This window comes from Orcinus orca, chromosome 15 (assembly GCF_937001465.1).
Source record: "Orcinus orca chromosome 15, mOrcOrc1.1, whole genome shotgun sequence".
Lineage (NCBI taxonomy): Eukaryota > Metazoa > Chordata > Mammalia > Artiodactyla > Delphinidae > Orcinus > Orcinus orca.
The window spans coordinates 62861816-62887211 of record NC_064573.1 but is presented as its reverse complement, the minus strand read 5'-3'; the positions used below and the strand labels follow the sequence as shown (position 1 = coordinate 62887211).

The 25396-nt window shown below is 54.2% G+C and overlaps 2 protein-coding genes and 1 long non-coding RNA gene across 6 annotated transcripts; 1 reads left to right on the top strand and 2 right to left on the bottom strand.

Annotated features, from left to right (window-relative positions):
* Positions 1–947: 947 nt before the first annotated feature.
* C15H22orf39 (chromosome 15 C22orf39 homolog) lies at positions 948–4258 on the bottom strand. 2 transcript variants are annotated; one of them, XM_004276079.4, is made up of 3 exons: positions 3851–4253; positions 3564–3731; positions 948–1762 (listed from the first exon to the last, which is right to left on the bottom strand). In XM_004276079.4, the coding sequence occupies exons 1-3, from the start codon at positions 3977–3979 to the stop codon at positions 1637–1639; spliced, it is 423 nt and encodes a 140-aa protein (XP_004276127.2). In that variant the 5' UTR covers positions 3980–4253; the 3' UTR covers positions 948–1636. The 2 variants fall into 2 exon arrangements, with proteins under 2 accessions (XP_004276127.2, XP_012390753.2); XM_012535299.3 differs by having other exon boundaries at positions 1653–1762; positions 3414–3731; positions 3851–4258.
* On the top strand, positions 4243–6628 carry LOC117203730 (uncharacterized). Its single transcript, XR_004486619.2, has 2 exons — positions 4243–4382; positions 6395–6628. It is a non-coding gene; the product is annotated as an uncharacterized LOC117203730 (long non-coding RNA).
* UFD1 (ubiquitin recognition factor in ER associated degradation 1) lies at positions 5481–25188 on the bottom strand. 3 transcript variants are annotated; one of them, XM_004276002.4, is made up of 12 exons: positions 24955–25175; positions 22309–22441; positions 21910–21942; positions 19144–19265; positions 16664–16794; positions 14625–14697; positions 11342–11410; positions 10544–10609; positions 10220–10267; positions 9522–9610; positions 8719–8800; positions 5481–6442 (listed from the first exon to the last, which is right to left on the bottom strand). In XM_004276002.4, exons 1-12 carry the CDS (start codon positions 24955–24957, stop codon positions 6368–6370), a joined length of 924 nt encoding a protein of 307 aa, XP_004276050.1. In that variant the 5' UTR covers positions 24958–25175; the 3' UTR covers positions 5481–6367. The 3 variants fall into 3 exon arrangements, 2 of the variants coding, with proteins under 2 accessions (XP_004276050.1, XP_049554200.1); XM_049698243.1 differs by lacking the exon at positions 24955–25175 and adding an exon at positions 23411–23429; XR_007471807.1 differs by lacking the exon at positions 9522–9610 and having other exon boundaries at positions 24955–25188.
* Positions 25189–25396: the final 208 nt, after the last annotated feature.

Sequence of the window (25396 nt, the reverse complement as noted above, 5' to 3'; positions counted from 1 at the left end):
CCCAGCAGCAGTATCTCACAGGGTGGGGGCAGGTGCTGCTCCGCGAAGCCCAGCTCAGTGACAGCGCGCCATGTAACAGGATGCACCAGGTCACAATGCAAACTGCTTATCATTGTGGGCTCTATCCCCAGAGTTTGAAAGATGATGCTCTGCCTTGTCACTGTCATTTTCTTCACAGCTGATGTTTGAATGTTCATGTCTGTCTCCTGAACTCAACGGGACTGAGGCCACTTGTCTGTTTCAAGCCTGTGGTCCCAGGGTGTGCAGACATGAGGGGTGGACATGGGTGGACAGAGGAACATTTTCCAGGGTGACGATCATCTGCGGTGGAGCTCGCTCAGCATCCAAGAAGTTGTGGGACTCCTGATGGAGCCAGCACCTGGCCACAGGCACCCAAGGCCCTAACCCAGCAGCAGTAGGAGAGCGGCTCCACCAGGAGTGGCTGACGGCCTCCCTGCCTAGGTTTCAGAGAAAGGAGGACACAGGTGGAGCTGTAGCAGCCTCCCTCCTCCTCCTCCTCTTCCTCGGCCAGAAATGCCCGTGAACGCAGCCACGGTGGACGGACGCTGGTTGCCTCAGACACACCAGGGCTCCCCGCTGCGACGGGGGGACCCTGGGTCTTCTTTATACTCACCTCTGCTGTGGGAGTCCTTTGTGTGCACCCCACCACTCACAGGTACACAGTCACAAAGGACACTTGGGGCACACAAGAGCAAACACACATGATGGGAGATTTTACTCTCTTAATGTGTGCCCTTCTGAAGTGATGGATTATTTTGCCCCCAAGAATAAGTAAAATGATGTTGAACCACCACCTCTGGCCAGATCGTGAGGGAGGCACTGAGATGCCGCAGGCCTGACCCTCAGCACCACATGCTGGGGCCTGTTACACGGCACAGATGCTAAATCGTTTCACCCATAATAAAGAGACCTCTGAAGAACTAGTGTTCCCGTTGGTTCAAATACATATATTTTAAAAACATCTACAAGAGTGTAAGCATACAAAACTCTAATACTGGCCAGCACAACGTCAGGTTATAAATCTAACTCTTTCAAAATTAAACTGTGGATTTAATTTTCAGCTTCTGTTTGGAATCAAACCTGTGAAATGTCTTTTGATATATTCCACATTTTCAAAAAACGACCAGGGGAAATTCTGAGGGAAGACGACCAAAATTCCATGTGTTGGGCTTGGGTGTCTTCAGCCAAGAGTCTAGGATCCCTCTTTACACAAGGTTGTGTGTCCTGGAACCGTGGGCCGAGGAGGTGACGCCGCCCGCGCCTACAGAGGAGCAGAGGAAGTGCCCGCGGTGGGAGGGCACCTGCGGCCAGTACTGCGTGGCCATCACCAGACCAGGGCCATACAGGGCCACCTGCGCATCCACACGGATCCGGGCTGCCCCTCGAGTGTTCAGCTGAGGAGCCCAGCCCTTGGGACGGCCTCTCCTTGCTGCTGTCCCTTGGCCTGCCCGTTGGCCGCCCACAGGGACACGCAGGGATGCCTGGCTTCCTGGAGCTGCACGCTGAGTGAACTGGCTCTGAGTGTGGTGGGGCAGGCGAGGCTGGAGATGGGGACTCTGTGTCCCACGTCCCTGGGGTGGAAGCTCCCAGGGACCTTCTGGACTATTTGGGCCTGTCACCGGTCGTTGTCCTGGGGCAGAGGGAGGTGCCAGTCTGCAGGGGGGCTCTGCCTGGGGGCCCACACCAGGCCGTGCTTCCGTGCAGCCCGGACTCTCGCCTGCTCGCTCTCACGTAGGGACCGCTGCAAAGGAGACCCGGTCACCTGTGGCCTCACAGGTGCCCTGTACCTCCCTCCTCTCGGTGCCCACCCACACACATGACAAACGCAGCCCAGCAAGCCCTGGTGAGTGCAGGGTGGGGTGGGGTGGGGGTGGTTACTACACACACATCTAGATCATTCTCCAAGCTACTGTGAAAAACCTGTGCAGATGACCATTTTGAGGATATTTTTAATTCTCCTGGGCCCCAGGGCTTGATGCCTTCGGTTGACCTAATCAGATTCACCAGATAAGAGGGGCTGGGGGCTGAGCCAGGAGGAGAGATGAGCCTGTAAGAGTGGCCAGAGGAGGGAAGAGGCCAGAGACAGGCAGACAGACACGGACAGACACACACACACACACACACACACACACACACACACACACACACACACACACACACGCACACACACACACACACGACAGTGGGTGCCACCACCCCAGCCAGTAAACCCAGGGCAGCAGGTCACAACCATGACGAGGCCTCAGGGGGTGCCAGGTGCTATGCTGGCCACTTTACACTTAGAATTTCACCTCTTCCATCTGTTTTCGCTCAAGCTCTATTGTCTCAAATGGAATGTATTGTTCTTGTTAAAAAGCGATCAGAAATGCAAAGTAAATATGAAAGCCCTGCAGACCTCCCTCCCAGGGTGAAGTTCACAGCTTCCCCAATCCCATCTGAGGCCCGCATTTCAGGGCTATCACCCATTTCCCTAAAGAAGGAATAATCTTCTCCTTGCTGGTGCACGTCCTGCTTTTCTCATTAAGTGACATACTGCGAGCACCTTTCCACAGGGGGATAGGTTACTATCTATTTTTCTTAATGGCTGTGTACTTCTCCGTGGTGGGGAAGACGTTATCTGGTCAAATGTCTATTACTGGACTTTAGGTCACTTTTGGTCTTTGCACTATTACAAATGGTGACACAATGGACATTTTGAATTTTCAGTTGTTACCCAATTACCTCCCTAGGATAAACTTCCAGGAGTAAAACTGTGGGATCAAAAGGTATGCATTTGACATTTAGATAATCAGAAAACCTGACATTCCACAAACACTGCCCAGGTGCCCTGACTCTCCAAACCCCTATGGACATTCCGCTGGGCAGTAACCAGTTACTGTCATTTTAAATATATATCAGGCTATTTGGTTTTCTTTTCTTTTCCTTCTGTGTGCCCTTTGCCTACTTTTCTACTCTGAAATAATTCCCATTTTTCTTACAGATATGCGACAGCTATCTTTAAAAGATATATATATATATGTACAAAGGTTATTAATCTCTTGCCATATAGGCTGCAAACTACCTCTCCTGTTTTCCACTGATCTCGGACTTGTCATTTTCTTTTACACTTGGCAGTCCTGCTGGCTCCCTCCCCCGCACGCTCCGTGAGCACTGCGCCTTCACAGCTTCGCTCCATGCCCCCCACCCACACCCACACCCCCATCAGCTCCAGGCCACTGCTGTATCCTAGACTACGATGTAGGAGTCGGGAGGACAGGGGCTGTGTTCTCATCACTCCTGGATCCCCAAGAGCGTCCCAAGTGGTGTCTGCTGAATGTATGGATCACAACCCCCTCCTTACTGGTCTCTAGCACCTCCACCATATCCTCTCTCAGCGTGGCAGCCAGACTGACCTTTTAAGGATATAAATCAAAGCACGCTCCCCAGTACACGTGGAGGCTGGAACTGAACCCCTTTTTTAAGGCCCGCCCCCTTCTCCCAGCGTCTCGAGCCCCCGGGCTGGTTCCTGGTCTTCCAGGGCTCGGCACGCCGGGTCGGGTCACCTGGGCCTCGGCGCTGCGGCGCTCCTCCCACTCGCGGCAGCTGTCCAGGTCGCGCCGCCACTGCCCACAGGCCGGCCGCTCGCCGTGGACGTAATAGTGGCGGAGGAAGTGGCCGGCGCTGCTGCAGAGCTCCCACTCGGCGCGGTAGGCCTCGCACGGGCGCGGCGGCTGCGGGGACGGGGGAGTGAGCTGGGGACCCGGTGAGCGCCAGCCCGTCCCGCACGGACGGACCCGGTCTCCGTCCTCCCGACCTGGCCCCGCGGGTCCCCTGGTCCCACCGCACTTACCTGCCAGCCTCCACCTTCCGCCATATCCCGGGACTGCCTAACCCGCCTCCTGAGCCCGCGGACCGCCGCGTGACTGATGGGCGGAGGGACTAATGAGCCCCGAGATCTCACCACTAACTCCTCGCCCATCTCCTTGAGACGCGCCACTGAACAGGACGTCCGGGTTGGCAGCCAATAACAGTCGAGGGAGGGCGGGGCCTGGAGGCCTGTGTGGGCGGGGCCTGGAGGCTGGGGCGGAGCCGAGGCCGGTGTGGGCCGGGCATGCCCCCAGGGTCACCAGGCCCGGCTAGCCACGCGGCGGAGGTGACTTCGGCGTCCCCTCGAGCCGGCGGTCGCTCGGCTGCACATTCACGTCCAGTGGCCGTTTCTGACGGAACCACGCGGCTCGGGCAGGTTCGTTCCAGCAGCTTTATTTTCATAATCTCAAAGATCGGTTCATTTCGTCAGCACGCACCGGAATCAGTGTCGCCACTCCAGTCCTACGGCTGCATTTGTCCCGCCTGTGTCCCCTCGAGGGCGGGGTGACTCCCAGGTAGGAAGCGGGGGCCCACGGGCGCGGGCACAGCGCAGGCTGGCCAGAGGCGCGGAGGCTGTATGGCCCGGGGTACAGCAGGACTTAAGGGTGGGCGTCCGGAGGTCGCGTTAGGGTCGAGGCTGTACTAAGGCAGGGAGACATCGTTTCTCCTTGGGGCGATGCGCACGAGGCAATGACAGCGAAGGGGAGGAGGCTGGTGGGCCCGCAGGACCGCCCTACGACACCCCTGCAGTGGTTCTCCAACTGCCGCCAGCCTAGCCACTGGCCCTGGGGCCCCTGCAAGGCGGGTGCTGGGCCCCCTAGGAGTGAGTCCGGGTCAAGCCAGACAGCTGCAGTTTCACTAGGAGTCCTGCCACGCTGGGTCACAGACCAAGCTTGGAGAAAATGCTGCCTGAGAGGAAGGATGCAGGCCAGGGTACAGGCCTACAAGTGGCACCCTACCGTGTCACCAGAAGACCCACCAACAGGGTCCACCCCTGGCCCAAGCAGGGAGTGCTTGCCTTGTATACACTGTGGGTGTGGCTCAGGGAAGACAGAAACCAAGGGCCAGCACACTACATAACATTCATCATGTAATTGAATGATGTGGTAGCCAATGTGATCCGCAAACAAGGCTGCCCACCCACCAAGGAGGGTGTCTACTCTACTTCTGTCAGCGACCAAGACTCCTGAAGTGGAGGGCCAGGTAGGTTACAGAGTGCCCATGCCTTCCAGAACCACTTCCATTGCCAAGGGTGTGGGTTTGGGCCACAGGGCCCAGCCCTGGTCATCATGATGACCTTTGATGCTCATTCTCTGAGGACATGTGGGTGAACCCTGGGCTGGCGTCTTGCAGGGGATCATCTCCTGAGTGTTGAGGGGAGCCCTGTCCAGAGATGGACCCCTTGGCCTACAACAGGAACAAGGGGAGCCCCTGCTGGGCCCGACCACCCCCACCCCAGGGGTCAGAGAGCCTCGTTTCTCCCTACGCTCCCCAGAAGCCCCCAGAGGAGTGCTTTCCTAAGGGCAGGGTGGAACGAGGGGCCCCTGCCAGCAGGCCTTCCTCCTGCCCAACTGTCAATCCATGTTGGAACCTAATCAAACACTTAGAGGCAATTCAGGTTTTAGTCACTGCCTGTTTTTATTTGAAATTCTTGATTTAGAATTGTTTTCAAAGAGAGGAAAATAATTGAATTAACATGTCGAAAGAGCTCATATTATAGAAATTGAAGACCTGAAACTAAATTAATACTAGTAAAAAAAATAAAGACAGGCCAGCAGAACTTTGGAAAATTTAATACATTAAAACTGGGAGTGGGGGGTAGGAAAGGAGAAAGAACGTATCTTTAGCTTTCATTTATTCTAATAATCACATTTGTGCTTCACCACAAAGTTGTTTTACAGTAGAACAGATTCATTAAGGAGCCAGTTATTTCCAAATGAAATCAAAGTTAGAAATGCTTTCAGGTCGAGTTTTCCTTCTGAGGAATGGTTTCTTGGGGGGAAAAAATCAATATGTAAAATAAAAATGGAAACACCCTTCCTCAAATACTTAAATTGCAGCCAGAGTAATGGGATGACCACTATTTATAGAGCACTTATCTGTTTAAACCACTTTTTTCCAGGTCAAAGGCAACAGCTAAGCTATGACCTGGAGAAAGAAAAGATAAATGAAAAAAAGAGAAAGACCACCACAACTTAGAGCAATTCAATCCCTTCACTGGTTTTTAGCAGGAATCAGGGAACTCTGCTCCAGCTGAGGCTGTGGGCATGCCCCGAGGGCTGAAAGCAAGGAGCGTGAGTAAGGGATCTCAGAGACGGCCTCCTCTTTCCCCAAATCACGCACACAAACTGCTGTCCTGCTGTCCACTTGCAGGTGAAACCTGGTAATTCTTAGGTAACTCTAAACAGACCTAAAGTGACAGAGTGTCCCTGTCAGAGCCAGTAACTAAAAGCCAGCATGTTGCAATTATTTTATTTTCCAATCAGCCAATGGTCCCAACCTATGGCTTTCTTCCCTTTTTACGCAGAGACTGTCCTTCTCCAGAGAAAGCGACGAATCTGCCTCCAGCGTCATCCTGAGTGTGAAGAGAAAATACCATTTTCAGAAACTCCTTGGAAGTTTAATAAGAAATGCTTTATTCTGTTGACTCATGTACCATCTGCCCATTTTCCTTACTCTCACATTCATAATAAGAAATGTCTTTGAAATAGAAATGCAAGTTATAATCTACTGAATTGAAAACAAAACCATGGAATCACAACTCTGTCTACCATAGCCTTTTTTCTCAGGTTGAGTATATATCCTTTTGCAAAGGTATTACATTTTCAATGTAAAAAATACATCCCCTAAAAGAAAAACCACGCCAAAGAACATTTCCAGTCACTGTTCTGTATATGCTTACATAAACTATTTTCCTACTTAATTCCCCAATCTCAAGGCAGTGCGCTGCTCTCGTTCCCTCTAATTCCATTCCGTGGACAGGCAGTTCTGCCATCAGCTGTTACTTCCAAGTCTGCAGTATTCAAGCTGCCCTGGCAGGCAGCTGAATGTCTCTACACACAACTTTGATTTTCCCTAGAGGTTGAACTCCTCGTTAGAAGGCTGCTCTTATTTTTGAGGCTTTTTAAAATGGTGACTTAGCAGCTCTCACTCTACCAAACTATCCTCCCACCAGCAGAAAGACGGCTTCTTTTTTCTGAACCCTCGAAAACACCAGGCATCTTTCCACGAGCTTTGCTGCTAGTCAGGGGAAGCGTTGTCTGTGGAAGAGGATCCTGAGCTCCCCAGCACACCCTCCCCCAACACCCGGCCCACCGCCTAATGCAGCTGGTGTTTGCAGTGGGGCCCATACAAGGTTCACATGGTGGCGACCACACAAAGGTGAGTTGTGGCTGAGCCAGGCAGCCTTCCCTTCCTTCAGGGCCCTCCGTCTGTCCTGCTGTCAACACCGGAGCCTGCTTTTTCTCTTGTGAACACTTCACCCACTTGAGGAAGGTGCGTCTTCTGGGAACTTCGGTCTGTCCCACCTGGATGGGCTGCTGCCCCAGGGCTGCACATTGCTGTGGGGATGCCCTGCTTCCTGGGTCTAAGGCTTTCTGACTTTTTTTTTTTGGATTTTCTTACTTCTTATTCCTTCAATTCAGTGGGTATGTCTTCAGTAGCTTCCTGAGAAAGGGTGCATGAAGAGATCTTCAGGGACTGAGAATACCTACCTCTCCTCTAATACGGCTCACTGACAGGGTGGTTGGTGTTAGATTGCTGGGACCACCAGAACAAATCACAAGCTGGGGGCCTGGGGAGACATTCACCTCCTCACAGCCTGGAGGCTCGGAGCCAGAGATCCAGGTGCCGGCAGTGTGGTCTCTCCTGAGGCCCCTCTCCGGGGCCTGCAGGGGCTGCCTTCTCGCTGTGTCCTCAGGCCTTTCCTCTGTGTCCACGTCTCCTCAGAGGGGAACGTGGCCCATCTTAGTGCCCTCCTTTTAACACACTTCTGTAAAGGCCTTATCTCCAAATACAATCACATTTTGAGGTGCTGGGGTTAGGGCTTCAACACAGGAATTTGGGGGACACAATTCAGCTCATATAATTGGGCAAAGAATTCTGAGGACCCTGCTCTACTATGTCCTGGCTTGTGTCTGGCTAAGATGGTGCCATTCGTGACCCGTGGTAGAATCTCCACCTCCTGGAGACTTTAGCGTCTTTCCTTTGCCCCAATTTGGAGTTGTTTCCATCCACTGCGCTGGATGCTCAGTGGCCCCTTCTGACCTGCCAACGGGGCGTGGGCCCCTCCGTTTGGAGCAATTATTTCCCTGGTGGTTTCTGCCCCTCTGGTGTCTCTGATCTCCCATGACTGGGCGGTCTAATGGCAGGCTGTGCCGAGTCTTTCGAGCAAGTTTCCAGCACCCGGGAGAAGTGCCCACAAGACGGAAGCTCCCCTCCCTGCCCCCCGGGCCGCAGGAGGCCGTTTCTGGAGTGCGGAGGCACTGAGATGGCCGTGCAGTGGTCAGGAGCTCTGCCCCTGACCTTCATGCACTCTCAGGCTCACTCCTGGGAAATGCAAACAATCACAGCAGCTGTCCCAGGAAACTGTCCTGGGGATTAAATATTTCAGTATAGAGCACGTGGCCTGGGGCCTGACACCCGGCAAGGGCTCAGGGAGCTATAACCTTGCTGGTCACTGCCGCAAGGGGACACCAGAGCCCTCACAGTCTCGACAGTTGGACCACTGGGGAGAGGAGGGGCCCCAGAACAGAGAAAAATATGACAGAAACACCCTCATTCAGAATGGAAAGACTCTCCTCAGTCACCAGTAGCCAATGAAACTTGTCATGACCCATGAAACATACTCACCTCTTCAACCTTTTTGACCAGTGGACGTGAATTTCTGATGAACGTGATCTTACCAAGTTTAAATTCATAGTTGGGAATTCCTCTATAAAGAAGACAGAGCAGAAGAAATGTTAGTGTCAGGAGAAGGGACTAAAATCCATTTGTGACCATCTGGTCCGTGGCTGTACCCACCACCCCCCAGCCTCAGGCCAGCCCACGGGTGCCCCCTAGCACCCCCCCAGGAGGGAACGGAAGGCAGCTGGGGCAGGGTCTGCAGGCTCAGGGTCTACCATCTGTGTCCTCCTGCCTCACATGCCCCACTGCAAGGGCTACACATGCACTGAACTCACTTCACTCCCTAAGATGCTGCGTGCAAACCCGTTTCTGGCATTCTCCGTGTGCTCTCATATGGTCAACAGGGGACAGATCTCATCCCTGCCACAACCATGCAGGCCACCAGAGGAGGGACTCTGCTGAGAGTCCCTGGACCAAACAATAGAAATACAACTAAGTGAGGCAGCTCCTGCCTCCTGAGGGAAGTGGATCAGTTATTTGAAGTCACAAAGGAGGAAAATGGGCATATTACTAAGTCGGAACCACAAAGGTCAGAAGTAGGAGAGAGATCCAATCAGGGGCCGGTGGGGCTGGACTGCGGGGGTCTTGGGGAGAAGCCTGGCGATGATGGGGGGGCACCGATGCACTTCTGCCACGCTGTGTTCCAGCCCACCGAGGAGGGCGGCGGGGCACCCACACCCCCACAGAGCTGAGTGAGGTGCCCCACTGTGGGGCCTGGGTCGGGTGGAGCAGAGCCAGGGCAGACCCACCTCTTGATGTCTCCGGGCTTGATTGGGGAGGGGCTGGGCTCTACACCCTTCTTCTTCCCATCCAGTCTATTCCCGGAGCCGGAGAAGGCCTAGACAAGCAGGCAGGGGGGGCCATGAGCTAAGCCCCAAGGGTAGGAGAGAACCACCTCGGGACTGCAGCACCCATGCCCTCTGGGGGCTGCTGGGAGCTGAGGGGAGCTTCCTGGCCCAAGGACGGTGCCTCCACCTGCCTCAACCCCCGGACGCCAGCTGCCAAGGAGGGATGACAGGTCCAGCTGGGCCCACGGCTCAGCTCTGCAGACCTGCCTCCCGGCAGTAGGTTGAGCCATGCCCACCGGCCCCTCTCCGTTTCCAGGGAGGACAGCAGTGCCGGAGCGTCAACATGCAACTGACTTTCCAACAGTGCAGGACATGGCTTAGAGAGAAAGCAAGAGTGATCACATCTGGTGAATCTACGTGAAGAGTATACGTGTCTGTTGTACTAGTTCAGCTCTCCGGTAGGCTATAAATTTTTAAAAGAAGTTGGGGCTGCCTGGCAGTTGTTGGGAGGATCCAGAAGAAAGTGGATGGAAAAGGGTTTGGAAACTGAGAAGACGCCGGGTACACGCGTGCGGGGTCCCCCAGGCCTGCTCCCAGCTGAGGTTCCCAGGGTGTCACAGACATGGCAGGAGAACAGACAGTTGCATGGCAGCACTCACGCGGAAGCCCAGCTCCCCAGCATAGCTGCTGTGGTCAGCTTCACCTTCCTGGAAGGGACAGAAAAATGGGGATGAGCTTCTCAGTGGGGCCCCCAGCTCTTCCCTTGGGCTCCCTCACTGCTCCTGCTGTGCCCGCACCCCAACACAGCTGGTACACACTGGGCCCCGGGAGCAGGGCTGGGAGGGAAGCAGAACGTGGCTGCCTCGGTACCAGTGGAGGCCAAACACCGCCAGGAGGCCAAGACACTGGGATGCGCTCCAAAGACCAATACCGGCGGTGGGGAGCTATGCAGAGCTCGGGAGGGACGCGGAGGAGCGACTTACGGCTGCCTCCTCATGCTGGGCTTGTCTCTCCGGCTCCTTGTAGCCCAGTGGAGCATCGAAGTCCACCTGTGTCCCCAAGAAGAAAGCACGATGAGACAAGGCCACACTCAGCCTCCGTGGCTTTTCTGTTCTAAGTTGGGACAACTGTGGGTCCACGTGCAGTTGTTGGAGCCGATACAGAAGGGGCCTTGTACAGTATGCCCATTTCCCCAATGGTCACGTTTTACAAAATCACAGCAGAACATCGGCAAAGACAACCCAGCCCTCGTCCAGACGTCCCCAGTTTACACGCACACGCGGGTTTGTGTTTTGTTCTCACAATTTGTCATCACTGCAGGTCAGTGCACCCCCTCCCCCCAACCCCCGGGTCAAGATCCTGAGCAGTTTCAATTACCACAGGGACCCCTCCTGCTGCCCTTTCATAACCACACCCTCTCCCTCCAGGCAACCTCACTGCCCTGGACCCCGGCAACCACTCCTCTAAACAGACCCAGACAGAACGGAACCCTTCTGCTGGGCATCCTTCCCTGAAGACCCAGCACGCTGGGCTGTTGTGCCCACTACTCGGAGCTGAGCAACCTTCCTCAGCCTCCAAGAAGACTCAGCCCCTCGCAGGGCTGAGATCCTGATGGATCTAGCCATCTCAGAACCAGCAGCAACCCTGCCACCAATCACAAGGTCAGCGGCCTCCTCACAATGTTCCGGCACCATCTTCCTCCCCGTTCCCCCAAAGAATCCCAGGGGTTGCATGACACCTGCCCAGGGCCCCCAGCCGCCCTTCCTCCCGCGGCCACTCACGTTCATGTCACACTCGATGATGGACACAGCCCTGTCAGGCTTAGTCTCCATCACCCGCAGCTCATAGATCTGGGGAGAGAGAAATCAGTCAGTTTTGTGGCAGCACTGGGCCCATCCATCACATGTGTCGCTGCAGCCCCCTACCCAGCTCCTGCACACACACGTCATTCACCTCCATGACACCCTCCCCAGCCACACCTCTTGCTGTGGAAAAGCCCCTGTGGGTGGCTGCCTTGATGCCTGTCACTTAGCTGACCACCTCTCATAAGCGACTCAAATCAGACAAGGCAGTTATGCAGCAAATTGCAAAAGATTCAGTGTTTACCCCAGGAAAGTTCACTTCTAAGAATTAACCCTAAGTAAATAACTAGCTAAATACTGAAAGAGAAAGTGCTCTAAGAACGCCTGCTCCAGCACTGCTCATGGCAGCATAGGCCGAAGACGCCCATCACTAGAATGGCTACATGAGTGGGGTGTATTCACGTGGGATCCCAGGCAGCCAGCATTCAGGAAAAGATGCTGAAAACCAGTTATGCTGCTGTGTGTCGAGGATGATCTCATGCATGTAAAACACACACAAAGTCAAAAGGATAGGAACTAAAGGTGGCAGAATGGACTTTTTCCTGCATTGTTTTAGGTTCTTTCTCTCTACCTAGAGTATGTCTTGCTTTTATAATGAATGGTCAGGACAGTCCCACCATTGAAAAAACTGAATATGAGGGAGATGGTCCCCCAAATACAGTGAGAAGGCTTGATGTCCCCCGCCTGGCTTTACGTTTACTCACTAGTGACTAATAGAAATGAATGTTTGTCGCTGTGTGGATGCCCCACCACCTCTCCACACAACACAGGCTGCCTCCAGTGGTTCTGCTGCCACGGACAAGGCGGCATGAACATCCGTGTCTGTGGCTCCTGGGCATGTGGTCACCTTTACCAGTCAGCGTGTTTTCAAACTGCAGGTCGCAGCTAACTAGTGAGTCATAAAACCAACTACGCTGCAACCAGAACTAGTAAAGAAAAATATTGGAACACAGTACAGTAGAAATACTAGGTTATGTTGCACGTAGTTAAGGCTAAGGACTTTTGTGATATTTATGGTATACTAGGTGTTGTCATTCTGTATCTAAAACAGTAATCTTAAACTTTTACACATTCAACATGTATTTTTACTGATTTACCTTTATTGAAGTGTAGAGAACACCTGAATTCTAAATAACCCTCAAGACTTATTCTTTTCCAGTGTTTCAGGTGCCATCTTTTAAACTGCATTTATTAAACAGTTATGGATTTAAATGGCAATGTTTACCACAATTTACCTCACATTTGCTGGTTTATTGGTTCTTCCAACACCTTACTCTTTCCTTCTAGGCTAATGCTTATTCCTAAAGCACATGCTTGTGAAGTTTCACTGGTAAATAAATTCTCTCAGATTTTATCTGAATACATTTTGATTTTACCCTATTCTTTTTTTTTTTTTTTTTTTTTTTTGCGGTACGCGGGCCTCTCACTGTTGTGGCCTCTCCCGTTGCGGAGCATAGGCCCCGGACGCGCAGGCTCAGCGGCCATGGCTCACGGGCCTAGCCGCTCCGCGGCATGTGGGATCTTCCCGGACCGGGGCAGGAACCTGCGTCCTCTGCATCGGCAGGCGGACTCTCAACCACTGCGCCACCAGGGAAGCCCTACCCTATTCTTTAAAGAAGGTTTGATGACAGTTACTTTCTTGCAGCCTCTGGAGCTCCTCTGCCGCGTGGGGAGGCAACGTTTGCTATTGACAGGCCTGCCATGTGCTGTTCTTCTCTAAGTGCTGGATCTCCTCTGCTCATCTCTCCACATCTGGTGCTCGGCACCTGTAACTACCCGGCCTGGTGGACACTAAACTCCCTGTAAGCGTGAGCTGTAGGCCAATTCTGGAACAACTCCACTCATCTCTTCACAGTAGTTCCGCCCTCCGTTCTCTCCCACTGGGGTTTTCACTGGGCACGTTTGGTTTTCTCAGGATCTCCCAAACCTCAGCTGCTCACGTTGCTGCCGTGCTTCTCTGTGCAGACACCTAAGTCACTCCTGCAGATTCAACTTCCCCTTCGCTAATCCTTTGTTGGCTGTTGTTTAACCCTCTGACTGCTTTTCAAATAATCCTGGATATTTTGGATAGACTTTTGCTGCTTGCTAAATTTTATGATTCCATTAAAAAATTTTTTTGAACATTTTTTACATAGTTATTTTATCTTTGCACCTGAAGGTCCCAATTGTGATTTCTTAAAGGCCTAAATCTGCTTTTGCTGTCTTTGCTTTGGGTGTCTGGTGGTCTTATAAGGAGTTCCTGTTTGCTGGTTCAATCTATAGCAACCCTGAGGGCTCAACGAAACTGGGGGTGCTGTTTTCAGAAAGCCTGGGATGAGGACAGCACCCACCTCTGCATCTATTTTGGCCCCTTTAAGGGCCCCAGTTTCATGTGGATGCCTTGATCCAGACCTTCCACCATGCACTGATGTGGTCATTTGCCCTCTGCACACGCCTGCTGAGTCTTCTCAGAAGGGCCCTTCAGAGCGTCTAGCCTTCCGTACTTCCAAAAGCAGAAGCCCGGACGTGCATTTCAATTCTATGTATACCTGAGTAACTCACCTTCCCTTTCAGTGCAAAAAGGTCAACGATATCTTTCATCATCAATTTTTGTTTCAGCATTTTTTACTGCCTTAATATTTTAAGAACAATGACATTAAGGCTGCCTGTAATTAATCAAGAAAGCTTGGGATTCCCTGTGGCACAGAGGTTAAGAATCTGCCTGTCAATGCAGGGGATACGAGTTTGAGCCCTGATCCAGGAAGATCCCACATGCCGCGGAGCAACTAAGCCCAGGCTCTGCAACAAGAGAAGCCACCACAATGAGCAGCAAGCACACCGCAACAAAGAGTAGCCCCTGCTCGCCGCAACTAGAGAAAGCCTGCGCCCAGCAATGAAGACCCAATGCAGCCAAAAAAAAAAAAAGAAAAGTTTAACGTATTCAGCTAAGTTAGACAATACCTAAAACGTCCCCACGAAGGTAAAGGGAACAAGATTATTAGTTTACAAAAAAATATAAAAGTGTGTTTCAAAATCCACAAAATTGAACAGTAGGATTCTTAGTATCGGATGCTTCAAACAGAAGGAAACTGTCAGAGAACACGATGGATCCCTACATGACACCGGGGAGTAACTGGCGTCTGATCCTGTGTGTGAGAGAGAGCGCATAGTCTCCTGTTCACAGCTGTGAGGGCCCCGGCATCTGAAAGGCTAAGACACTCACCTTCTCATTGTAGTTGATGGCAATCACATCCCCGGTGGTCAGACACGCAAAGTTTCTCAATGCGTTTTCTAACCTGCAGACACACACTGTCAAGGCAACATAGCAAGATGGAGCCCTCAAATCTGAAACAAGTTTCCACAAGGCATTTAGAGGATTGGGTCACACTGTGTAACGGACAGACGTGTGCCCAGCTGGGGCTCAAAGACACGTGGCCATTACTCAGCAACGAGAAGGAAGCAGCTCTAACACACGGTAATGGGGTGAACCTCACTCTGGGGAAGAACCAGCCACAGAGCAGTGAGACCCCCGCCAAACCCCGAGAAAGGCAGATTTCTGAGGTGGGAGGCAGCCGAGGCTGTTGGGGCTGAGGGTTGGCTGAGGATGGGCCTAAAGGGGCACAAAGGCCCTTCTGGGAGGACAGCCAAGCTCTGAATACACAGGGGATGCATCTGTCAAACTCGCTCAAGTGTACTGCATGTAAATTACACCTCAACAAGTTGATTTTAAAAATCCTATGGGAGCACAGGGGGAAAAAAAAATTGAAAAACAGATAAGTCCCCTCAAAAGTCCCCCAAAAGCAAAGATGTTTTCATTTACACTTTTGTTGTTTCTATCTTTTGGGTGATAACCATATTTAGTGATATGTTTCAAATAAAAATATTTAATAATAAAAATTTTAAAGAAAAAGTAGCCTGTAAGCCCTTTTTATAATAGTAAATAATAATAAATTCTTAAAAATTGAGTAACCCAAATGCCCAGGCAAGGGAATAATGCCCAATCAAATGGAATATTTTAATCATGTCATCCTCGTCAATTTACAGAATTGTTTTAAATACAAAGGTCAAACACAAAACATGGCTCCAGATGTGCCACTGAGACGCAGTACACCTGGGTGAGAGGCTGAGGGCAGAGGAGCCCGTGTCTACGTTCACTTCTCTTTGTCAAACGGCCTCCCTGGTTGCTAGCAGCTTCATGAAGAGTCTGGGGTACACGCCCTCTTTGCCCCCCTGTGTGCAATGCCAGCTGCAGGGGTGCCCTTCCCTCGACTCCTCCTGGTGACGCTGAGCTGCTGGACGTGGCCCCCAGGGCCCGAGGGCGGAGCCAGCTCTGCACTGCCTGGACTCAGACCTTGAGCAGAGCCTGGCACACCGCGTCCCATGGAAGGGGCACCCTTTCTCTGCAGTCACGAGTAACTGTGCCAAGAGACACTGTCTCTGAAAGCAACATGGTCGTGTGTGCTCCAGCACAAGCAAAAGGACTCCATACCGGAGAACATACAAGGGGCTGCAGTGCAGAGGCCGGCAGGCCCCAGTCCCGGGCATGGGCACTGTCCACACCTGCTGTGAGCAGAGCGCCCAGTACCCTGTATGCCCAACACAGGGGGCTTGACATGCCCGTCCACAGACACGGCCAGCGGAGGCCTCCACACAGCCAAGTGGCATCTGGGACATGGCCAGCAGCAGCAGCGTGCTCCTGGCTCTGGCTGGGGACAGGGCGCAGGTGGGGAGGGTGGAAGTAGCTTTTTTTTTTTTTAAACAATCTGTGTTGTTCAACTGAGTTTTTTACAAGCATGCCTTTTTAACAATAAATAGGTGGAGTGACCACACACACGGCTGGCTTACGTTCAGAGAACACACAAAAAATCACTAAGACCTGATGCCTTTGCTTTCCTCTGCTGAGAGACAGAAAACGTACTAAGACAGGGCTCCCCATGCCTGAGCACAGGGGAGCTGAGAGGCAGACGAGCTGCCCTCCGACCAGAACACACTGGGCTTTTTGCCAGCGTCATCGGCCACCCAGAGGAAGGGCTCCACCTGCCCTCCGGGAAGTGTCCAGAGAGCGCTCAGCATGCTCATGAGGCCCCTGAACCATGTAGACGGGCTGGCCCCACGCCATTGTTCTCATGTCACAATGTCAATCACGACAAGTGTGTGGTCCCCAAAGCAGGCACAGACCCAACCAAGGGCTCACTGTCTCCCGCCACCAGCTGGCACAGCCCTCCCCAGCTCAGAGGAACACGTTCCACTTCAGAAGGATACACAGCCTTGGGGTTGGTGATGTCCAGGAAGTCGGGGCTCTGGGGCTGGAACTTGGAGTACGTGGCTACCTGCAGGTTGACGCTCTCTACCTGAACCAGGCCCCCCTCCTCCAGCAGCAGGTTCTGCATCATCTGGAAGGGGAAGAAGACAGGAGGCAGTAGGGGTGCGGCCAGGGCCACCACAGTGGGAACGCCTGAAGAAACCACTCGCTGGAAGGGTGCCAGGTGCGAGCTCATCCGCCAGCTTTTGGCCTCCCAGGGCCGGAGCATTTCCACAGGGACACCTCCCCCCACCCCCACTCCCGCAACTTCACCTGACTCCCAAGGCCCCAGGGCCAGCTGGGCTACACTGGAGGTGGGAGGATGACAGCCCCAGGCAGGCTGGCCTTGCCAGGGACAGCCCACAGCCTAGGCCTTGGGTGTCTGCTCCAGCCTAGGCCTTGGGCATCTGTGGAGCCACCCTATCAGGTAGAGGTCAGATGAGAAATGAGACAGAGAGACAAACATGGGCCCAAGGTCCTGGGGCACAGGGAGCCAGGACCTAGCAAGGACCTGAAGCTCGGGATCCGAGAAATGAGCACCCCTGCGCATCCTGGAATGTTTTTTTGCTTTTCTTATTTCAAACCTTCTTAAAAAAAGCTTCAAACGTACACAGCTAGCAAGGGCCACATGGGGAGCTCCACGCACCCACCCAGGTTCCACAGCTTTCAGGTCATAGCTGACCTCGTCTGTCCACCAGCGCCTGCTCTCTGCCCATCCACCAGGGCTGCCTGGAGCTCTGGGTGGGATGGAGCCTGCCACTCAGCTGACAGAAAGAAAGCACCTGCTCAAACACTCACTGGGGTCAGGAGACCCTCGAGCCGGCTCTGCAGCAGCAGCTGGGAAATCCCAGGCACCACCTGCTCCTGGCAAGAGCTGCAAGGCCAGCCCAGGAAGAGGATGGCAGGCAGCTCCATGCTACCTACAGAGGCTTCCCCGGGGATGGGATGTTTCCAGGCAAAAGGATCCAATTAGCTTTCTGGCCCAAAGTGGTCTGAGAGCCTGGACACGGGTCCAGCCAAACTCCAAATCTGTAGGTTGGAGGAAAAGCCTTACAGGAACAGTGTCCCCCCTTCTCTTTCACTAAGGACGGGCCACAGAGGGGCCTGGGGAAGCTTACACTGCCCAACACTTCAGCCACCCATGGCGCTCCACAGATAGTGGGACAAGGCCTGGTGCCTGTGACGCGAGATGCGGGCACGTGAGCAGGGAACCGGGTTGGGTCTGGGCTTTGAGGAGTGACTAAGAGTTCCCCTGTGGTCAAGGAAGCAGCACAGGACACCAGCTGGGCTTAGCACTCAGGAAGGACCCAGGCTCAGGAGGGGCAATGGCCCAGGGGAAATGGGCAAGGGCAAGGTCACCACTGCAGGAGAGGAGGAACCTTCAAACTTCTATTCATATTTAATCTCAAAATATGAGTTAAGGCCACTCCTTTAGAAGGTTAGCCATTGCTGCGGCGGGGACCCTTGGCTGTGCAGGAGAGGTGGGATGCTCTTCAGAGCATCTCCCTAGCGGCAGGGAGGCTTTGGGGTGCGTTCCCAACTCCGCCCGCAGACTGAGGGGTCTCTGAGCACCCCGACATAAATGAGTATGAAGAAAAGGACACAAAGTCCCCTCTGTGGGTTTCCCAATGCTGAGCGTGCCAGAGCTGTGAGAGTGGGGGCTGGGCTGAGGGGGGAGGGAAGGAAAGAGCCAAGCCAGCCTTTGCCTGGAGACCCTCCTCCCTACACGGTCTAGAACACTGGGTTTCCGCATAAGACCTTATAAAGACAAGGGCCCTCAGGCACCTTCGAAGCACCTACAACACTGACTGTGGCCAGCTGTCACAGAAGACAGTGCTTAAGGTCAAAGGGACACGCCCAGGCCCAGGATGGAGCAGGGTAGCCGTGGGGCCCTCACACTGGGGGTGGTGGGGCCCGGGCCCCCCCAGCCCCGCCCCCGCAGACTTCCGGCTGCTGCAGGCCCCACCCTACAGTGCAGGCGCGCCTGCCTCTGGACATGGATGGCATCGGACCAGCCTAAGTGCAGAGAGCCTTCATTCCCATGGCAATGAGGCTGAGTGCTTTAGACAGACTCAGGTACAGACAAGTGTCTACACACACACACACATACACACACACACACAGTGACAGAACTGGGCAGACAAACTACTAAAGGGATGAGAAAACTTATAAAAATCTAAAACTCTGTACTCAAGACCACATGAAAAATACTCCTGCTCCATTGTTTTAAAAAAAGCCTGACACAGAAAATGGCAGTTAAGAACAGCACGGCTGTGGGTTCCAGGCCACTAGGTGAGCAGCCATCCCCAGCTCCGGGCGCACCGTGTCCACAGCCGCATGTGATGTTTGAGGTGAGGCGCGTCCCTCTGCTGCGGGGGCAGGACTGTGCACAGGCGGAGGGTGTCCCTGCCACCCCACGTGGCAGCCAGGGGCCACTCACCCAGTGCGGGAGGTAGCAGATGCCCTCGTCAGCCACAAACTCCAGCACGCCACAGTGCGTCATGCGGTCCGAGTTCTTGTTGGTCAGTTTGAACAGCATGGGGTAGGTGATGTTAAGTCGGCCTGAAACGAAGAGCGAGGCATGAGGCTCGGCTTCTTCCAGGGAGAGAAACCCTGTCCCCAGACCCTCCCCGGGGAAGTGCCTCCCTCCCCAAGCAGGCACTGGGACCTACGTGGTACTGAGCCCCTGGGTGTCTAACCACCCAGCAGACCCCGCACTCCTGCCAGACCTCAGGAACGTTCGCTGAGTCAGGAACGCAGCACCAGCTTATACTTTTGAATGTCAGAAATCCCACTTTTAAAAAGTGATGTGTTTGTTTATTCACGAACAGTTTAAGTGCCAACAAGGTGCTGGGCAAAATCCCTCCTTCAGAGGTTTCCAGTTAGAAGACCAGAGCATGCCCAGATGCTCGTGCCGGGGAAGGGTGGGGCCGGAGGCAGCGCAGCCAGGATAGATGCTGGGGGATGTCCTCCAGGGGAGGAAGTCCAGCAGAGAAAGCAGCCCAAGCAAAGGCATAGAGGGAGGGGAGCCAGGCTGGTTCAGGAACTGCTGGCAACCAGGCGAGACTGGGCACAGGGACCGGGTGTGTGAGCAGCTGGGGGGAGCAGGCAGGGCAGGACCGGTCAGCAGTGTGGGCTTGCAGCAGGGACCCAGTGTGTCCCCTCCCACCAGGGGTCCTGAGGTGGGGGCCATGTGTGGGGTTGGAGGCCTGCTGACTCAGGAGTTCAGGGGGCGCAGAAAGGAGGGGCTGGCGCTGCAAGGCAGGAGGACCCAGGAGAGTCAGTAACCTGGGGGAGCGGTCCGGGACAGACCGACAGGACCGTGTTGCCTTGTGCCAGGCCCTTGCTCAGCCTTCACGGGACAGTGAGGTGGGTACTGTCCTCGCCCCTTTATCTATGGGGGACTAAGGCACACAGGTCTGGCAACGTGCCCCAGGGTCACACAGCCCAGGAATGGCCATGCTGGGGGTCAACCTAGGCCGCTGGCCCAGGTCTGGGGCTTGACCACTGAGACCAACTTTAGCCTGTAGATTTAGGCAAACGTGGCAACAAAAGTTGACTTAGTGGCAGGAGGTACGGTAGACTCCATTTGGGATCTCCCGAAAAATTTGGAGAAGCAAATTGGATAATGAGTCTGGGTGGGAGGCTGTCCCCCCATCACCAAGGGCGACTGGAATACTGGCAGTGGTGGCCAAGGGCCTGGACGCCAGGCCCTCCGTCATCAGGGCACCTCCCGGCTGTGGAGCCGTGGAGTGGACTGAGGTGGGTCAGGGTGAATGGATTGATCAGGCTCCAACCAAGGGTCCGAGATTCTTGCCATTGGAAGAGACCCCCATGTTCCTCAGTCCAGTAGTTTTCAAACTGCATTTTTTTGATTTAGAGAAGTGCCTTGGGGAGTCCGAGTCTTCCACACACCCTCACCTCCTCCACCCTGAGCAGCGACCCTTTTTACAAACCAGGACTCCCCGTGAGATCTCATCTGGACAGCTCCTTCCATGACTTACGAGGTCTGCACGGCACTGAACTAAGCCCCACTGTCCCAATCCCCCAGTCTCCTCTCATACCCACATGCCAACACACCTGGTCTTAGTCCTGGGTCAGCTCCACACATAAGGCAGACTCTCAGGGCCCTGCTCCCCGCTCTGGGACGACAGAGGGGACGACACGGGCCTGCCTGAGGGCTGTGCCCCCCGCTCTACCCACCCTCTGGCAGAGCTAAAGGCCTCCCTCTGCGGGTGCAGCCACTGCTGCCGTCAGTTAGGCCCTGCTGGCTAAGGGCCACTTCCTGCCCCTGCCTGGTGCCACAGGGCCCTGGCTGTTTACACACACACCACAGGTACCATCCAGGAGGCACTCCTGCCGCAGAGCAGTCCCCACAGATGGCGTCATGCCCCCATTTAAAGGTGAGGACACCAAGGTCCAGAAAGGCCCAGTCACTAGCCTGGAGTCAGGCTGGGCAAGGTGCAGAGCCCAAGCTGGAGCCACACCAGAGCTGGCACCTGGCCCTTACCGAGCTGCCCAATGTGCACCCGACACAGAGCGTGGACCCTCCTGGCCCAGAAGCCACCACATCTCCTGCCTCAGAACCCACACCAAAAAGACCCCCAAGTCTCAAAAGGCAATGACTGTGCCCATGGTTGGGGCATCCTAGTCCGGGTGGAGTGGGGCCAGGGGTGTGAGGTCTCTGAGCTGCTCCCATGGGAGTGGGGAGTTGGGGAAAGGGGGAAAAACATGGCCAATCTCCCAACCCTGGGCCTTTCTTGCTCCTGGTAAGAGGCAGGACGGGGCAAGGGGAGCAGCTCCTGGGGAAGAGGGGTTAGAACTGTGGCTGTAGCTGAGGCAAGAGGCTTGGGGAGATGAAAGACCTGCACGCGGCGTCCTCTTGGGGGCCGCCACCATCCTTTAGGGGAAAATTTAGTGCGTGCAGCCAAGGACATCGGCTGCCCCATCAGCGTGAAGAGCACCAGTGCTCACACCTTCCTTTAGTCCTAATAGGACCCGGGGTGGGGTGGGGGTGCCAGAGGAGTGGACCCAGAGCCGAGCGCCCACTGGCCCCGGCCTCCCAGCCCAGCTAGCACCCTCCAGGGACAATTCCCAACCAGCCTCGCCGAAAGATGCCTCTGCCTGGGCGGCGAGGGGTCTGTGCCTGGTCCCAGCGCCCACGTTCACATCACCTCTGTTCTCAAGTCAGGTAGAAAGTACTTACTGAGTTGGTCGAGGGCTGAGGGTGGCATAATTACTGTGGAAAGAACATTTAGGAGATATTAAGAAATGAAAAATTAAAACAATAGAACAAAAGTCAAAGTGCACTTCCTGTTATAGCTTAATGAAAGTATTAAACAATACCTGTGAGGCAGCCGGAATTTCATGATTGTTCACAACAAGTTTTACTAGCTATACTTTATTTGGTGAAACAAAATGGCTATCAGCCATAAATCTAATCATAATTAGGACCCCTCCCCACACCCCTTAGCCAGGACACCTTGACGACATCTTGACGGTAACTAGCCTCCGTCACACATGCAAAATGAGAGCTGCCAAGGACTATGAGCACTGCAGGCCTAGGGCAGGAAAGGTTACGATTCAAAATAAAAACAGCACATACTCTTCCCTCCTTTCTCCACATCTGACCTGTCATTAGGCCCCGCGAGCATGGACACGGAGAAGCAGCGGTACTGCGTGGAGAAGCGGTTCTGGAAGACCCGGGGAATCGGGTGGTCAAACATGTTGAAGGAGAACTGAAAGGAGGGAAGAGATGCTGCAGTTAACACAGAACGAAGACACGTTTCTTCTGTCAACAGCTAGAGTGGGTCAGGGTGTCAACGCTCAAGAGCAAGACAAACCTGCACCCAGTGAGCACCTCCTGGGAGCAGGACGCACCTCACAGCGGCTTCTGCCAGCTGGCGCGTCCAGTCTGTCCCAGCAACCTCTTCCCCACCATATTCAGACAGTGCATCTTACTAAAGTATAAAACTGCCCCCAGCAAGCCTGTCCTTCACCTCTTTCACCCCCCGCCCCCCATCCCCCAGGTCTCCCGTCCCCCAGGTCTCCTATGACGGCCACGACCCTGCCGGGCTGCTCCCTTGGCCTGGACCACTTTTCCTCTCCTCACCCCGTTTAGGAGTGCCACTATCTGCCGGGTTCTGGTCTCCAAGCACCAAGTAAACATCACCAACAAAAGAGCTACAACCTCTGCCCCCCGGCAGAGCTGACATTCAAGACAAGGGAAACAAGAACAGAAAACCATCTGTGTGTCAGTATTCTGAGCACAAGAGAGCTCCTGGGAACGCTGTTTTAAGTGGGTGGTCAGGAAGCACTTCTCTGCAGAGACCTGAAGCCAGGAGAGGGAGCAGGCAGAAAACAGGGAACAGTGGTAAGAGCAGGTGCACAGGTCTGCACCCCTCCCCCTGGCTTCCAGGACCACCCTTTCCTTGCTCTGGGAACCTTCCCTGCTCTGCCCAGGGCCAGGGCTAGCACCCCTCCAAAGTGCTCTCACGTGGCGCCACACCACAGCACCCCCTCCATGCCTTTCATAAGTAAAGCCTAGACATGGTGCTATCACAAAAGTAAGATCCCAGCTCTTACGTTGTAGGTTATGATGAGGCTCAGAACACATGCTGTCAACAATCTAGGGTCTTCCCAAAGCACTGCAACTACTGTGATGTGTCAAAAAGAAAGGATATAAAATTGCACAATAGAATATATACCCAAAAGAATTGGAAGTAGGGTCTTGAAGGTGTATTTGTACACCCAGGTTCACAGCAGCGCTCTTCACAATAGTCAAGAGTTGGAAACTACCCAAATGCCCATCACCAAATGAGTGAATAAAGAAAATGTCCATCCATACAATGAAATATTGTTCAGCCCTAAAAAGGAGGAAATTCCAACACATGCTACAACGGTAATGAACTCAGTGGAATAATAACTCAGGACATAATGCTCAGTGAAATAAGACAGACACAGAAGAACAAACACTGTAGGATTCCACTTATATGAGGTACTTAGAGTAACCAGTCAAGTTCAGAGACAAAAACTATGGTGGTTGCCAGGGGCTAGGGGGAGGGGGAATTGTTTAATGGGAAGAGAGTTTCAGTTTTTCAAGACCAAAAAGTTCTGGACATCCATTACACAACAACGTGAATATACTTAACACCACTAAACTGTACACTTATAAATGGTAAATTTATGGTACATATTTTTTTACAAGCTAAAAAACTTTTAAACAGACGAGTATTTCCTGACTTGATTCTAACTGTACACTAAGTAGAGGAAAAATCAGGTATTGATGAGACAGTTTACTAGCAATTCCAAAATCAGCAAGCTGAGCCAGCTGTCTTCCACAGATGCAGATGCAGCTCCTGCTTAAACTCTCCAATGGTTCTCCACTCCCTGGAGCGCCAGCAAAGTAGTTTTCACACCCGTGCCTCTCCTTTTAACCAGAATTCTGTTCGACAAAATCTTGGCCAGAAGCATCGTTCTGGACGAAAAGAAGGGAGAGGAGTGGGGGCCTCCTCACTACATCCCCCCCCCATCTAAGCCCTGTCTTCTCTTTGCAACACGAAAGAGGGAAATGGACACAAAGTACTGAACACCGGGTGCCAACCTGCCCCGCATCCACCCACGGACCTAACCTCCCGCCCCGGTCCCACTTCCCTCTACAGCCCCGGCGCCAGCACACTGCCCGGCGCACGGCTGGTGTTCAGCTGTTAGGTGGCTAACCCTGAGGAGAGAGAGGGGACCCGACACCGACACACTAAGGATAAACTCGCATGCGATAAACCCGTGACACCGGCAGCGCCCGGCGCGGTGCTGACACAGCTCTGCAGGCATACCCGGCTTCAAGTCCCCACTGCCCGCGTTCGTGGCCTACACTACGCGCCTCCCTAAACCTCGTGGTTCTCGCGCCGACGCGGCGGCCACCTCCCTCCCTCCGGGGGCGCCGCCGGGGCCCAAAGGATGAGGGGTCTCGGGGCCGCGGTGCCCAGGGCGGCGGGGCGGGGCCGCAGGCCGGCAGGACCGAGCTCGCGGGACTGGCCCATGAGCTCTCCCCTTCCCGCTACAACTCCCCAGCCGATCCGGGGCTTGTTCGCGGGAAGCCATCTAGGGTCTACACAAGCAAGACTGCGTTCAGTCCCGAGCGGCGGCGGGCTCAGGCCGGTGACTCGGCACCTCCGCGGCCGCCACGTCCGTCCGCCCGGCCCCGACCCCGGCCCCGGCCCGCCCTGCCCGCCCTGCCCGCCCGGCCGCTCACCATGGTGGACGCCTCCGCCTCGCAGATGCGCTTCGTCAGGGAACGTTACGGTGGGAGCCGCCACCGCCTCCTCACAGCAGCCGCCGCCGCCGCCGCCGCCGCCGCCTCGCGCGGACGCCCGGAGCCCACCGGAAGTCCGGTCCTGCACTTCCGGGGGGAGCGCGAGCGCAGGCCGCTGCGAAAGCAAGCCAGGCAAAGGCGCGAGGGTCCAAAATTCCCGGAGAGTAAGCGCTCAGATACCCCTTCCTAACGTGTGCACTCTAGAGCACCTTACGTGATTACTTTAAATTACAGTTTGATAGTGTCCCCTTCCTGACGAATTTGGTGCGGCCCACTCCCCTTACTGCCTACACTACCCAGAAGGCACGCACACCTTCCGGCCTCTGCTGCGGCCATCGAGGACTCGGGCGGAAGTAAGCCACACTTTCTCTCTCGAACTAGG

Excerpts from the sequence above, each read along its gene's own strand:
- UFD1 (XM_004276002.4), bottom strand. Across the intron at positions 11,411-14,624 it reads CCATCAACTACAATGAGAAG|ATCTATGAGCTGCGGGTGAT; the intron begins GTGAGTGTCTTA and ends CTCTCTCCCCAG. Across the intron at positions 10,268-10,543 it reads CCCAGCATGAGGAGGCAGCC|GAAGGTGAAGCTGACCACAG; the intron begins GTAAGTCGCTCC and ends TGTCCCTTCCAG.
- C15H22orf39 (XM_012535299.3), bottom strand. The coding sequence starts at position 3,979 with ATGGGCGAGGAGTTAGTGGTGAGATCTCGGGGCTCATTAGTCCCTCCG. Across the intron at positions 3,732-3,850 it reads CGGAAGGTGGAGGCTGGCAG|CCGCCGCGCCCGTGCGAGGC; the intron begins GTAAGTGCGGTG and ends CCGTCCCCGCAG.